Source organism: Sebastes umbrosus, chromosome 13 (assembly GCF_015220745.1).
Source record: "Sebastes umbrosus isolate fSebUmb1 chromosome 13, fSebUmb1.pri, whole genome shotgun sequence".
NCBI classification, from domain to species: Eukaryota; Metazoa; Chordata; class Actinopteri; order Perciformes; family Sebastidae; genus Sebastes; species Sebastes umbrosus.
Window position 1 is genome coordinate 5,917,655 of NC_051281.1, and position 14,364 is coordinate 5,932,018.

At 35.9% G+C, this 14,364-nt stretch overlaps 1 protein-coding gene across 4 annotated transcripts; it reads right to left on the minus strand.

Moving 5' to 3' along the window:
- Positions 1–48: 48 nt before the first annotated feature.
- On the minus strand, positions 49–13,774 carry LOC119500064 (MOB-like protein phocein). 4 transcript variants are annotated; one of them, XM_037789498.1, is made up of 9 exons: positions 13,483–13,774; positions 10,010–10,168; positions 5,088–5,150; positions 3,086–3,186; positions 2,814–2,856; positions 2,450–2,536; positions 2,196–2,275; positions 1,916–2,027; positions 49–1,313 (listed from the first exon to the last, which is right to left on the minus strand). In XM_037789498.1, exons 1-9 carry the CDS (start codon positions 13,483–13,485, stop codon positions 1,179–1,181), a joined length of 783 nt encoding a protein of 260 aa, XP_037645426.1. In that variant the 5' UTR covers positions 13,486–13,774; the 3' UTR covers positions 49–1,178. The 4 variants fall into 4 exon arrangements, with proteins under 4 accessions (XP_037645426.1, XP_037645424.1, XP_037645423.1 ...); XM_037789496.1 differs by lacking the exons at positions 10,010–10,168; positions 13,483–13,774 and adding an exon at positions 5,767–5,901 and having other exon boundaries at positions 49–968; positions 1,143–1,313; XM_037789495.1 differs by lacking the exons at positions 10,010–10,168; positions 13,483–13,774 and adding an exon at positions 5,767–5,901.
- Positions 13,775–14,364: the final 590 nt, after the last annotated feature.

The following is a 14,364-nucleotide window of genomic DNA, read 5'->3' on the forward strand; positions in this document are numbered from 1 at the left end:
TTTCACACATGAAACGCTGAATAACATTAAAAATTTCCACACGACCGCTTGAATAATAGGTCTTTTTTATTAACAGACATCATGAAAATGTCGACAGTAACAAAATTTTTTAGTTCATTTAAAAAAAAAAGTGGGTTTGGATTGACAAGACTCCTCCCACAAAATAACTTAATGAGGGGGGAGGGTAAAAGAAGGGAGGTTGTGCTCCGATACGTAAATGTAGCCGATATTTCATCCTTTCCTTGTGTTTAAAACTGGCTTACAGCAGCACAGTCCCATAAAGTCATGGTTTCTATAATAATGTCAAGGAAAGGGGAATATCGGGCACATTGTACACAGTATTAAAACGGGGGCATGCCACAAAGCAGGATCAGAGTTAGCCAACGAGCCTTCCTAAAATAGTCTGAAACATCATTTCAGAGAGAACGAATATCTGACTGCTAGTACACTTACAAAGCTAGAGGTTACGTTTGTCTTTGTTCACTACCACACAAGCCACACACCTACATTTGTGTTTTAATAGCATTATTAAGTCAGCAGGCTAATTTAGTGATCCATTTCATGGGACAACCCCCCCGAAAACAGGCTGGTAGGCAACACAAGCGAATAGAGAGAAACAGAAGCAGACACAAAAGTGAAGCACCATCAGAAAACATGATAGTGAATTAAGAGAGAGGAGGGGAGGGGAGGGGAGGGGAGGGGAGTGGGGGTATATACAGAGGAAGGGAGGCTGTCAGTGTGTGCCTTTGTCAACAATACAGGTCACCATGATTACATTTTGCAAATCCAGCTGCTTAAAGAAGATTAAAAGGAAAAAGGGGGTTTCCCCTACAGGAGTAGTGTGAGAGCAGGGGCTGCATCCAGAGACACAGTGTGAATCTGAACAAACAGAGAGTGTACATAGGATAGAAAACGTCATCTTGTCCTGCAGGCATGGCTGAACTCTGCTCCCGCTACCCCTTTACTTCCTTTGAGATAGACACAGGTGACAAGGGTGGAGGGACATGGACAGTGTTACTAGACAGGAGCCTTAATACACTGTAGTGTGTACTGTATATATAGATATATGTGTGTGTGTGCTGTATATGGAAGGTGTGTGTGGATGTGTCTCCTCTGTTCATGTGTGAGATTGTGTGTTTTACATGTGTCTCCCTTTATGGCAGCAGCAGCTTGTTTCTTTAGGCCTCGCTCTCCCCAGCCGATGAGGTGTTCTGCACTTCCTCCTCCAGAATGGGCACGATCAGGTTATCCTTGGACATCAGGTTGTACTTCATTACGAAGCGTGTGAACCGGTGACACAGGAACGTTTCATTCTATACGCAGAAAAACACGTCACAACAAATTAAATCCCGCATCCTGATTCTAAGGATGGTTTAAAAACAGAATTATGTACAAGTTGCATAAAGATCTAGTTTAGAAAGTCATCATGTGTGGGGCTATTCTTTACTAGCAAAAGGCATCGATGTAGGGTACCAAAGTACGCTAATTGAAACTAATCAATAAGGTTATGAATATTAGGAACAATAGCACTAGCTGGGTGAAGTGGGGTTGTATGTATACTCCTGCGTTCTGCAAGGTAAAATCACTGTTTTTGTGAATGTAGTCTGGTGGCTTTAAAGAAAGCAATATAACAGCTGACAGTCTGACAGCGAGGTGAAGCGGCTGTGGACGGGAGCAGCAGAAAAACTTCAGTCACCCATAAAAAAATTAAAAAAATATCAGTTTAAGTGTATGCTATATTTAAAATATGTTCTAATTTGAATGTTCAGATTTGAATAAATAAGGAAAACAAATAATAATATAAAAGACCCGCCCTTTAAGAGAGTAATTGTGCCTAAAAACAATCCAAAATAGACACCAAAATAAAATAATTGTAGGTGTAATTGGTTTATGAGATATTCCCAGTGAAACCTACCTCATACTTGTCAAATATCTGGCGGTGATGGAAGTAGGCATGAGAGAATATCCTATAGATGCGACGACAGACGGAGCCCAGTTTGGCCACTGATGACTCCTTGATGCTCACCCTGCAACGACAAACAGACAAGTCAGACAATGGTGGCTGTGTGAAATTAAATATACTGAATGTAAGGCGACAAGGTGCAATGTCTCTTCATAGTAGACATACAGTAGCTGACATTAGCAGGTCTGTCTGTGTGTGTGCATGTGTGAAAGAAAGAAAGACGACTACTGACCTGCTGGGAAAGTATTTGTTGCTATTGAGAAGACAGGCAGCTCCGTCCAGCGTGTGCCTGGTGTAATCAATGGCAGGGCACTGTGGTTGCAGCAGCACAAAACACACACAAAACCGTCATTAAGAGCATCCAAAAGTTTCTGTTTCATCTCACACAAAGGCAAATAAATCATGCTTAGCGAATCATACATAGAGAGTTGTTGAAAAATACTGCTTCAACTGTTTATGACATAGTAAACCACAGTCTTGACTCACCTCTTTGGGTGTCTTGTGGGCAGCACATAAAAAGATCCACTGCTCTGTGGCTGTCATCTGGGTGCAGGTATCTGGATGGCACTCACTCTGAAGAAGGAAAGATAAACAAAGTCTGAATGAACAAACCTTTAAACCACTCCTTAGAAGTATGTAGAGTAAAGTATGTAGAGCTCAGTTAGGTGTTTCCTTTATAAGCAGGTAAACCAACAGCTCTTTTGTGTGTGTTCTTTTAAAAACTTAATTGCATCTCATTCATATCTTTGCTTTTGGTCTCCTGACACAAGACTGAGACAAAATCCTTCATTCCAAGCATCCTCAAATCAGTAAATTAAAAAAAGTTTGTATATTGAGTTAGATCCCTTACCTGCAGTTTTACAGCTAGTCCATTGAGCTCCAGGCAGAACTGCCTACAAAAAGGACAGAACAAAAGCACAATTAGAAGAAATAATAAAATTATTTCTGCTTCAGCAACCAAGTATTGGTCAAACTTGTTAACAGGGTTTTGTTGAATTGGGAAACAATAATAAATAAATTATTACAAAGTAAATAAATCCACAACTTTTGGACACTCCAAGAACATGAAAGAAAATGAAAAAATATGCCCATAGCATTTTGGATTAAACTTTTTCAACATACCTGAGGTGTTCGTACTTCCAAACCCCCTCGTCCTGACCCTCCGGAGGCTCCAGGATTTTGTCGATATTGGAGCAATCTGATCTAATGTTCTGCTGAATATACTGAAAAAGAACCATCAATCACACTTTAATAGAGACCTTAACTCACACACAGCAACACAATCTTCATCACCTTTATATATTTTTTTCAAGTCTATCTTAATGCAATTAAAACCATTAAACCATTAAAAGAATTAGTACAGAGAGGTAGAATGATTACAGTGACTGTACAGCGACCATTGTCTATGAAGAGAGCCTAACACAACTCCAATCTGAGAGATGGGGGGCAAAATCCACAGTCCTTGAAATATAAAGTTCAAGCAAGCTACGACCTGCTCTCTTCCCATTAGTTCAAACACCTGGGGTCCCCAGACATGAGATTTCCAGTTAGATCCTTCTTAAAACAAGGGGCATCTTCCAAAGTTACAGTGTGAAGTTCCCTCTTGTGTTTCCTTGCTGAGCTGAAGTAGAGCAATACTAACCAGACTGTTAACTCCATCTGCTGAAGCCACATTTAAACCTCAGCTGACCTTAGGAATGCATTTTTTCACTGAATGAGGACTGCGGATATGTCAGCCACCGCTTACATTGGAATAGCATCAAGAAGGGATGTCTACATGACAAGTATGGACAGGAGGAATGATTACAGCTAACATTCCTCCTCTCAGTTCTCTCAGTGTAAATATGGGCATGTGAATATTGTGTCAGGACTAGGGCTGTCCTAAATATAGTTTTTTGGGCTTCGAAGCTGCTTTGGTAAGAAATACTCAAAGGTATTCGAAGCTTCGCGGCGCAGCGCAGCAGGCTGACATGTTCTTCTATCTGTCTCCATCTCCCCCGTTTCAGTGTCGTAAAGTGCCGCTGCTGCACTACTAGACTGACCTGTTTGTGCATTATAGCTGTTTTTGTGTTGCATAGCAAACTGGATGTCATGCTCGTTCACATGTGGTATGTGACAGTGGTATTTGTCTGCTTGTGTTGATGGTTTGTATTGTTGTAACAATGTTTGTGCTGCCCTCTTGGAAAAGAGATTTTAATCTCAATGAGTTTTTTTTACCTGGTTAAATAAAGGATATATATTATTACATACTTATATTAAAAAAAAACAACAACAACTAAGCATTCAAATACTAATTTAGAGGTTGATTACCATGGCAACGGTCGAAGCTTCATAGCATTTGGGTCAGCCCTACTTTATTGTCCCCTTTTTGAGTACAAAAAGGCAGAAACTTGTTTTTGGTTTGCATGTGCAAAAACTGCTATTAAATGGGAAATGGACTTGCATTTATATAGCGCTTTTCTAGTCTTCCGACCACTCAAAGCACTTTACACTACATGTCAGCATTCACCCATTCACACACACATTCATACACTGATGTCAGAGGCTACTAAGGTGCCAACTTTGCCCATCAGGATCTAATCTAAATACTCATTCACACACCGATGACAATGCCTTTGGGAGCAATTTGGGGTTAAATGTCTTGCTCAAGGACACATCGACATGTGACCCCGGAGCAAATGAGAATCAAACCACCGACCTTACGATTGGTGGACAACCACCCTCTGAGCCACAGCCGCCACCATTAAAAAGGCATTAAAACAAATTTATATAGAAACACAATACACCAACAGAAGCTACATTAAAAGGAGCACCAGGTACTCAATGGTGAGGACTGAATCAAGGTTAAATAAATATATAAAGTGCTGTGTGCTGAGGTAACAGGCTGGCTTAACATATCAACATGGCAACAGGCTGTTGATGCTGACTGAAATAAACAATCAATGCCTCCACCAGCTTGGCCATCATATTCACATTACTAATGCTTATTTACACTGAGATAATATCACCCAACCTCTGATTGGACTAAGTATTGTGTAAAAGGACCTTTAGTCATACTTGACTGGGAACACCCACACACACACACACACACACACACAGAGAGAGAGAGACCATGTCAACACACCTGTTGGACAGCCAGGGTGCTGTCCATCTCCTCAAATGATTCATCCGGCCAGTTGTAGAAATCCTACACATGGGAGGAGTATTTTAGTCTAACACTCAAAATGGACAAAAGCTGGTATTGTAGCATAAACAATGTTAACTACCTACATAGCTAGCTGTCATAATAACACATTATGACACATGACATATAAGAAGCTAACACTATCTAGCTGAAGTATGATTAAAAGCAAAGATAGCAAAGTCAGCAGCCATTGTTTACATTATTACACAACTATGAACCTGAAGCTGGGGTGCGACTACTTCCTGCAAAGCTAGTTTTAAGAGCAATAACACTAGATGTTCATATATAAGATCAGTTCATAGATAAGTTAGCCACGGTGGAGAATGTTGTGTTAACTTTATTCAACAAATTGGCTTGTTATTTAAGCACAAATGATGATCACATGATGAAATATACAGTAAACACCCATTTAAGTTGACATTACTCCAGGAAGTAGACGGGACCAGAGGCTAACAGTTAGCTTAGCTAGTCATTTCCAGGTCAAGGCCTCGTCTATATATGTTGACTGCGAGCTGAGTTAAGTCTGATAAAACAACAGGACTCTGGTGGGACGGCTCCGCGGAGTCTCTGGAGGTTATTAGCGGTGGTGTGGAGGTGTTTCTGAGGGGTATAAACGTACCTTTGCCTTGGTTCCAGGCCGGTTCCTCCTGAGAACTGCAGCACCCTCCGCCATGACCATCTCGACAGAATACCCGGATGTTCGTCAGACGCTGTGTTGTAGCACGACGAGAGGATGTTGATGCACTGATATCAACACATTCAATATTAAGGTAGGAGAGACTCAGTTTAACTAAATACACAGTTATTACTATTATTAGTAAAAGTTCTGCATTGAAAAATATTAAAGTATATTAAAATATTATTATAATTATATTGCTTTATCTCTGCGCCCCTTGTTTTCTATTAACTTATTTGTTTATTTAATTTATTATTATAATTATAATAATAATTATTATTATTATTATTATTATTATTTATTTTATTCTATTCTTTTTATTAATATTATTATTATTATTATTATTACTTTTTCTCTTTGTATTAGTATTAATATTTTTTAATTTTATTCTTTTATTTGTAGTATTATTTTTTTGTATTATTATTATTATTATTATTACTTTTTCTCTTTGTATTAGTATTATTATTATTATTATTATTTATTTATTTTTATTCTATTCTTTTCATTAATATTATTATTATTATTATTATTATTACTTTTTTCTCTTTGTATTAGTATTATTATTTTTTATGTTTTAATTTTATTCTATTCTTTTTATTATTATTACTTTCTCTCTTTGTATTAACATTTTTATTAATTTTTTATTTTATTCTATTCTTTTTATTAATATTATTATTATTATTATTATTATTACTTTTTTCTCTTTGTATTAGTATTATTATTTTTTAATTTTTAATTTTATTCTATTCTTTTTATTATTATTACTTTCTCTCTTTGTATTAACATTTTTATAAATTTTTTATTTTATTCTATTCTTTTTATTAATATTATTATTCTTTTTTATTTTTTTTATTTTATTTTATTTTTATTATTATCATTATTTTATTTTGAATGCTGAAGTTGTTTTCTCTAGTGTACTGATTGTGTTAGTCTCTAAGCTCAACTACTTTAAAAATTGGTTTATAAACTATTGTAATTACGAACTGTAAATTTCATATATGAAAACAACCTTGAAAAAAAGGGGAAAAAATAAAGTATAAATATATATATAGATATAGATATATATCTATATCTATATCTATATATAGATATAGATATAGATATTTATTAAAGTATGCACCCGTAAGTATAATCAGGAAAATGTACTTAAAATATGAAAAGTACTCAATGCAAAAAAAAGTCCCCTGTGACTGTTATATTATATATTATATCTTTAGATAATTATTACTCATGCAATAATGTAAAAGCAGGATTTGTCCTTATTTTATTTATTTAAAAAAATATATATTTGTTCTTATGTAAATCCATTGCCCTGTAGGCAATTTGAATAACAACAAATTCCACGTTGTATTTACATGGAGGTTCTGCTTTATTAACTGTCGTTGTCAGAGTCAACAGAGATCCAAGATACACCTTCACTATACAACACAGATAAATAAATTAAATAGGAGCCTAACAGACTTTCTGTGCCCTGGGGGCTCCTAACAGCTTAATCCGGCTTTGACTGTTGTTTAGTAAATAGTTAAAAATAGCTCCACTTTGACCAGCTGCAACATTAAATACTGTTTAACCCTCCTCCTACAGACTGGGGTCCCTACAGACCCCAGAGCTATACTTTTGGTCATACCTCACAGGTGCTTTATTATATCATTCCAATTTTTCGTGACTTTTTCAATCAGTTTGTTCCTAATTACTTCATATTATTGTTTTCTGTTTCTGTTTAATCAGTGCTTTTTAAAAAGACTAATGTATTGGGGTCCTAGGGGACCTCAGTCAAAAGCACCCAGGTCCAGCGTCTGCAGTTTTAATACATGAAATAGAATATATAGATAAAATATTTGCCATGGGTTCTAATATATACAGATACAGATTTCCTCATCTGCTCTGTCTCTTATCATTTTACACAATATGCAACCTAACTAATGATGTTTTGAGAATAAATAGGTCAACATTTTGCTATGATGGTTGTTTCACAGTAGTTTATTCTCGGGGTCCCCAGTCGGTAGTCCTGGTACATTAAATAGGTTAGTAGGATGAGGGATAAACATGAATGCATCAGTAATAATACTAATATAATGCATATTATAGTATATAAGACATTTTACATAAAAGGTACTTTTACATACCTCGCTATATATGTTGATATATTCTGTCAAATATACTATATTTATCTATATTATTGTTTAAGTGAGCAAAGTGGCTGGAGACTATAGGGACACTCAAGTATCAGACATGAGGGAATCAGAATCAGGGACAGCAAGCGAGGAAACTGCACTACAAAAGGACTTTATTTTAGAGGAGTTATTAATCATCAAGTGGTGTGTCTGCAATAAATACACAAGCAAAGGGAGATGCATGACATTGCACGTGCATTTACTCATTGTATTCAACTCGAAGCCAGATAATGTCTAAAGACAAACAATACACCAGTTAAACATGGCAGTCATAAAATGGACAAAGGCATGACATTATCAAAGCGATTAACCGCCAAGAATAAATGACTTTAGACACACTGGATGAAAACAGGGGATCATGTCTGACTGGTAGCAGAACAAACAGAAATGTTCCTCCTCCTCTCGTCCTGGTTATAGGAGCACTGATTATGTGTAGAATGGGCTCACCTGTGCCTCGTTGTCTCTGAACAGCTCAGGTGAGCACATTAGGATGATGGCTGACATGAAACACTTTCTGACAATTATATTATACCCATACTATACCGTTTTTATATTTGATATTCTATTGGCTATATATCATGTTACGCTCATTTTTGCATCATATTCTTTATTTTATTTACATTACATCGTAGTACTATTACTTAATCATATCAGTCTGGTGTACACGGTTGACTCTGCTGCTATTAATACTATTGTCTCTTTACTTTGTAATTGTTGTCTCCCTTTGCTCTTGTGTAGTTTCTATCTTTATTCTTATTTTAGTTTTATATACCTCTTATTATTTCTTTACTTTCTCTATTTCTGTGCTTGTGTTGCTGCAACAACTAAATTTCTCCTCTAAGGGTAATGTAAGTACTTAGTTGACAATACTTAAATAATATGTTTTTGAACTACTTTTAATGAATTACTTGAATATAATATAAGCAATACGGCATCAACATTATTCTTCATCAAAATTTGCTTTTTATTTTATAGTATAAATTTAACTCGAATTTATCAGCCTTAGCCCAGAATTAGTTTAAACTCTTTAAAATTAGAAAGATTAAGTTGGTTTATCTTGCACTAAATGCACAAATTTAATGTGTTCTTGCACAAGTCATGTCCATTTCTGTTTGAGGGATCTATTGTATGTCTTAACAGCAGTATATAAGTATAAAAATGTCATTGTTTTTTGTTTTGTCTTGTTTTTTTATAGCCTAAACTAAGTAGTAAATAAGTTGCCTAAGTAAAAAGGGTATAGGTAAATAAGCTTAAACCTCAGCCTACACCTTTTCGGTCAAAACTTTGTTTTTTACTATTTTTTTTAATGCCTTATTGTTACCTATTCTTTATTATGTGCATTCCTTACAGAAAATTCTTAATAAAAAACTAAAAAAGCTAGTAAATTAACCTTGAATTTAAAGTATAGAATCACAGCTATACTGAATATCAACTGCTGACTATTTTAGGAACAATATAAAATCATGAGACAAAAAGACATGATTCAACAGTTCACCTTTATTATTGTAACAAAATGCTATTAGAATTATTTACATTTGCAATAACATAGAAAAAAGAAAAAGAGACATGACAGAGGCAACTTAATTCCTTCTCTCCAGGGATGATGATGGACGACGGGGAATTGACATGATCTACATCAACAAAAGATGAGGACTCATTCGACGTATTTACCCAGGATATCTCCATCACGGAACAGGAAGTAGTCCTGGAGGATAGAAAACAAGAAATTAAACAAGGAAAACACAAGTGGAAACAAATGTCACCAGATTGAGCTGAAACTGTACCGCACCTTGTCTTCCAGACTGACTTTAGTTCCACCGTACTCTGGTAGGAGGACTTTCTCTCCAACCTTCACACTGACTGGCAGCAAGTTCCCTTTCTGGAAAAAACATCACACAAATAGTTAGTCCCCAGAGCCAAAAACTATAAAATCCCACATTCTTCATAGCAGATAAGCCTGTATCTCCAATGTTTCCCCCAAGAATATATGCCCTGAGTGTAGGTTATCTCACCGGGTTGACAGCGCCAGGTCCTACTGCCACCACTGTGGCCTGCAGCACTTTGCCTTGAGCCTTCTCCGGCAGCATGATGCCCCCCTTCGATACCGTCTCTGGGATTAAGCGCTCCACCAGCACCCGGTCGAACAACGGGAGGAACTTTCTGAAGGCCTGCTGTAAGAGAGGAAATTATATTAGCAAATAATATCAATTACTATCAAATAACATTTGACTTGTGTTACATTAGGGCTGCCGCACTACTGTACACACACGCACCTCTACACACTACAAACAGCGATATCCGTCTGAGAATAATAATTCATATTGAATATGAATAATTAATAATGTTGTGGGATTATCCCTTATTTCATGGGCTATTTTAGGATTTATACTTTATTATTACATACTTGTATATATACAAAAAATTAAGCATTTGATTACTGATTTGGAGGTCAATTACCATGGCAACAGTCAAAGCTTCGAGTTAGCCCTATGTAACATCACTGAATAAAGCCTCTATTTGCTGTAAGAACCCAATAATACCACAAGGGGGCTGTTTTGAGTCAGAGCTTGTGTTACACAAACCTAAAGACAGTGGACCCAGACCCCTCTAATACTGGTATTTTCTGGTTTCTTTACTCCTCTATGACAGTAAACTGAATATCTTTGAGTTGTAGACAAAACAAGACATTTGAAGACATCATCTTGGGCTTTGGGAAACACTGATCAACATTTTTTCCACCATTGTCTGACATTTTATAGACAAAACAACTAATCGATTAATTTAGAAAATAGGTGAAACATGACACTGGGCTGCTATGTCCATATTCTGAGTTAAAGGGGTGCCTATCACTGGACTGGACAGTCCAACTTTAGCAACTGATTATTTGTATTCACAGCAACTGTTTAACCAAGATAAAACAACTATTATAATTTGTCAACTCTGTGTACATTGACTGACAATACTGTTCATGAGTATGAAACCTTTCTAGTGGACTTGTAGAGCTGTAACGATTAATCAATTGACTGATTAGTTGTCAACTATTAAATTAATTGCCAACTACTTAGATAATCAATTAATCTGTTAGAGTAATTTGTTAAAAAAAAAAGTCAAAATTCTCTGATTCCAGCTTCTTAAATGTGAATATGTTCTGGTTTCTTTACTCCTCTATTTGACGCAGACAAGTCTTACTTAACTACAGTAAAAAAACACAAAGAAGCTCAGGGTTTTCCAGTTAAAACACAGGAATGATTAATCAGTTGTGGCTGATCTGTTGGGAAAGGGGGAGGGATGTAAAAAGAGGAGGAGGAGATTAATTAAAGACAGTTCCTAAACAATAAATGCTCCTCCACAGAGGCGGCCTTTGTGAAGTCAATTATTGCAAAACTCAAGTGTAACTAAAGTCAGCATTTCTTCATTATGTCAAATGTTTCAGGCTCATGTTACAAGCTGAAAGAGGGAGGACAAGATCTAAACCAGCAGCTGCCAACATGTCTGATAGCAGCAGATGTACGAGTGACCTTGGGGTGAAGGTTGTTTGGGAACGAGGTGGTGTTGGGTGGGGGGAAGGACAGGTCCCAGTCAGTTTGTTGACTTATCAGACTCATTAGACGGCCAAAGGAGGTGGAGTTACTTATTTATTCACAGTGACAGTTTAACCCGAGGCAAGGGAGGACAACTGATGAAATACTTTAATGATAGCAGAGAAGCATCTCGAAGTTTTAGGGAAATCAGCCACAGTTACAAACAAACACTGAGACAAAAGCCTTGACTGGTGATGAAAACGTCCTCCAGGTTTTTAACAAGATAACACCCAAGGCCAGTTTTTCCAGTTTACCAGAAGGTTCTCTCTGTACTATTTTATGAGGTTGTAGGGGGTCAAGTTGCATAAGATGGTTATCATTAACATCACATTTTCTGACTGTTTGTATAATGTGTGTTTCTGATATTGTCCACCTTTGTATATTAACATAAAGTTGAGTTTAAAAAAAATATGTATATATGTATATCACCGTCCATACTGTACATATCAGCTCTATAGTGAATATTCATATCATACATCATGCTCTTTTTTCTGTATATAATGTATACTTTTAGCATTCATTGTACACCTGCACTATATGTTTTACTTGTAACTGTACTGCTGCTGCATGTGCTCTACTGTTCATACTTTGCGCATTTGTACCCCTTGCTGTTTATTCCACATTCTATATTTTATTTATTTATTTACCTTGAAAAAATAAATGACCATAAAGTTGAATCAGTTTTTTTTTAAACCCTGAATATTATAATATAATATAAACATTCCTAGATTATTGCAGGGCAGCTTTAGCTGGATATACCCAATTAAATATCTGTATTTCTAGTGGTATTTAGAGCTGTTAGGACTCCAAATTCCCCACAGCATCACTGTAATGAAATCAGGATATTTGCAAATCTAATAATGCATTATCATTTCCAGTTTGTCAAAGCACAACTAAGTTGATATAAAACACTATTTCTGCTGCTATGTTAAGAGGGTTTCACTCTCATCTGACCTGTCATATAGAGTATTCATATCACTGACTATACAGCTGTTTATTCTGTATATAATGTCTAGTTTTAGCATTTCTTGTACATCTGCACTCTGTTTTACTGTATATATATATATATATATATATATATCTTAGCATATTCATACCCCTTACTGTTTATTCCACATTTTATTTATTCTGTATATTATTCTGTTAATCACCTTGCAATTTACTGCTTTTCTACACTTCTTGTTAGATGCTTAACTGCATTTTGTGGTCTCAGTAGTAGTACAATAAGGTTGCATAAAAATAAAGTTGATTGCATGCACAGGTGGTGAGGTCATAGTCTACGTAACATAACCCGGAAGTGGTTTAGACGAGCATGCAATTCATATTTTTCACCTACCAAGGGCATGCATTGTGCAATATGACAAGTTAATGTGACCAACAAGTAATAAATAATAAGATAGATTTAAGAGACATAATTAGTGTGAATGCTGGTCTGTCTGTGCAACAACTACAATCATCATTCATCCACATGTGACTCTACTGCTGCAGGAATGAATGAATGAATGTCACGACCAGTTGAGGTTAACTTCTCTGCACATGTGTACAGATGTTGATGATACAAAAAACATACTAAGCAAGAGAGCAGAAATATGTATTATAGTCAAGTTTGCAGCAGCACAGATGTGCACAAGTCTAACCTTAAAGCTCATCTTGTCTCCTCTGCTAGTTCCCATAGTGTATAATAAAGATAAACATGTCTGTGTTTAACAAATATTCCCTTCTCACTCTGCTTCCTAACAGCTTGACCTTGTGAATGGATGTTAAAGGAAGCTAACACAACATCAGCTAGCTGCTAAAGATAGCTCAGCAGCCACATTCAGCCTGTTTATCCTGCTTTTTATTATTTATCTAACTTTGGCTGTAACTATAAATACTGATAGGTTTTGTTGGATTAAGTATCTTACCATTTCTGGATGTGAGAGGAGTCTGGGAGGCGATGTGAAGCAGCTGCAGCAGGTTTGTTCTTGCTCTGACACACAGATCTCTCTCCACGTGAAATACTCTGCACATGCGCAGTAGCTGCAAAGACTCTGCGCATGCGCAGTAGCTGCACACAATTTAGCTCTCTATTCTTTGCCTTATAGAATATTCTAGTACACCTACTGCAACTAGTTACCACTCAGACAGGTTATTTAATGATGTCAACATGTGTTTCATACTGTATTTGTGGTGTTTTCTGTCTTATTCATGCATTACAAGTCGGAGCAATGTTGCACAATGTCAACTTTGACCTCTGTTTTTTCCTCCAATGGCACACAAGAAAATTCTAGAAAGGGAAGCCCCGGAACGAGCATTGACATATAATCTGAATTATAAAATGTAGTTAACTCCAGGATTTCCATTTCATTTGGTTCAAAGTCTTTTTATTGGTATTCTGTACAAAATCCAATAAATCACAGAAATAATTGTATAAATAAATTATAGACCATACCCCCCCTTATCCCCCCAACCCTATAACAATATTACTGCACCATTAAATAAGCAGAATTAATTTCATAGACAATTACATTTATACATGTAAATTAATTCAATCCAATAGAAACATATACAAAAAAACACACAGAAAAGAAAAAAAAGGAAAAAGGAAAGGACCAAAAACACAAAAAGATAAGCAAATAATAAATAATAATAATAATAATAATAATAATAATAATAATAACAATAATAATAATTAAAAAAACTAAGCATAACTTGTGAATTATATGTAATGTGAGGTGAGCAGTTTAAAACTTTAATGTCAGTGGTATCCATTTTTTCTATATAGATTAAAAAAGGTCTCCATATAG

Bases quoted from the DNA above. Each gene is read 5' to 3' on its own strand.
- LOC119500064 (XM_037789498.1), bottom strand. The intron at 2,857-3,085 runs GTATGTTGAAAA...TCCTTTTTGTAG, and splicing joins TGGAAGTACGAACACCTCAG to GCAGTTCTGCCTGGAGCTCA. The intron at 1,314-1,915 runs GTAGGTTTCACT...TTCTGCGTATAG, and splicing joins AGATATTTGACAAGTATGAG to AATGAAACGTTCCTGTGTCA.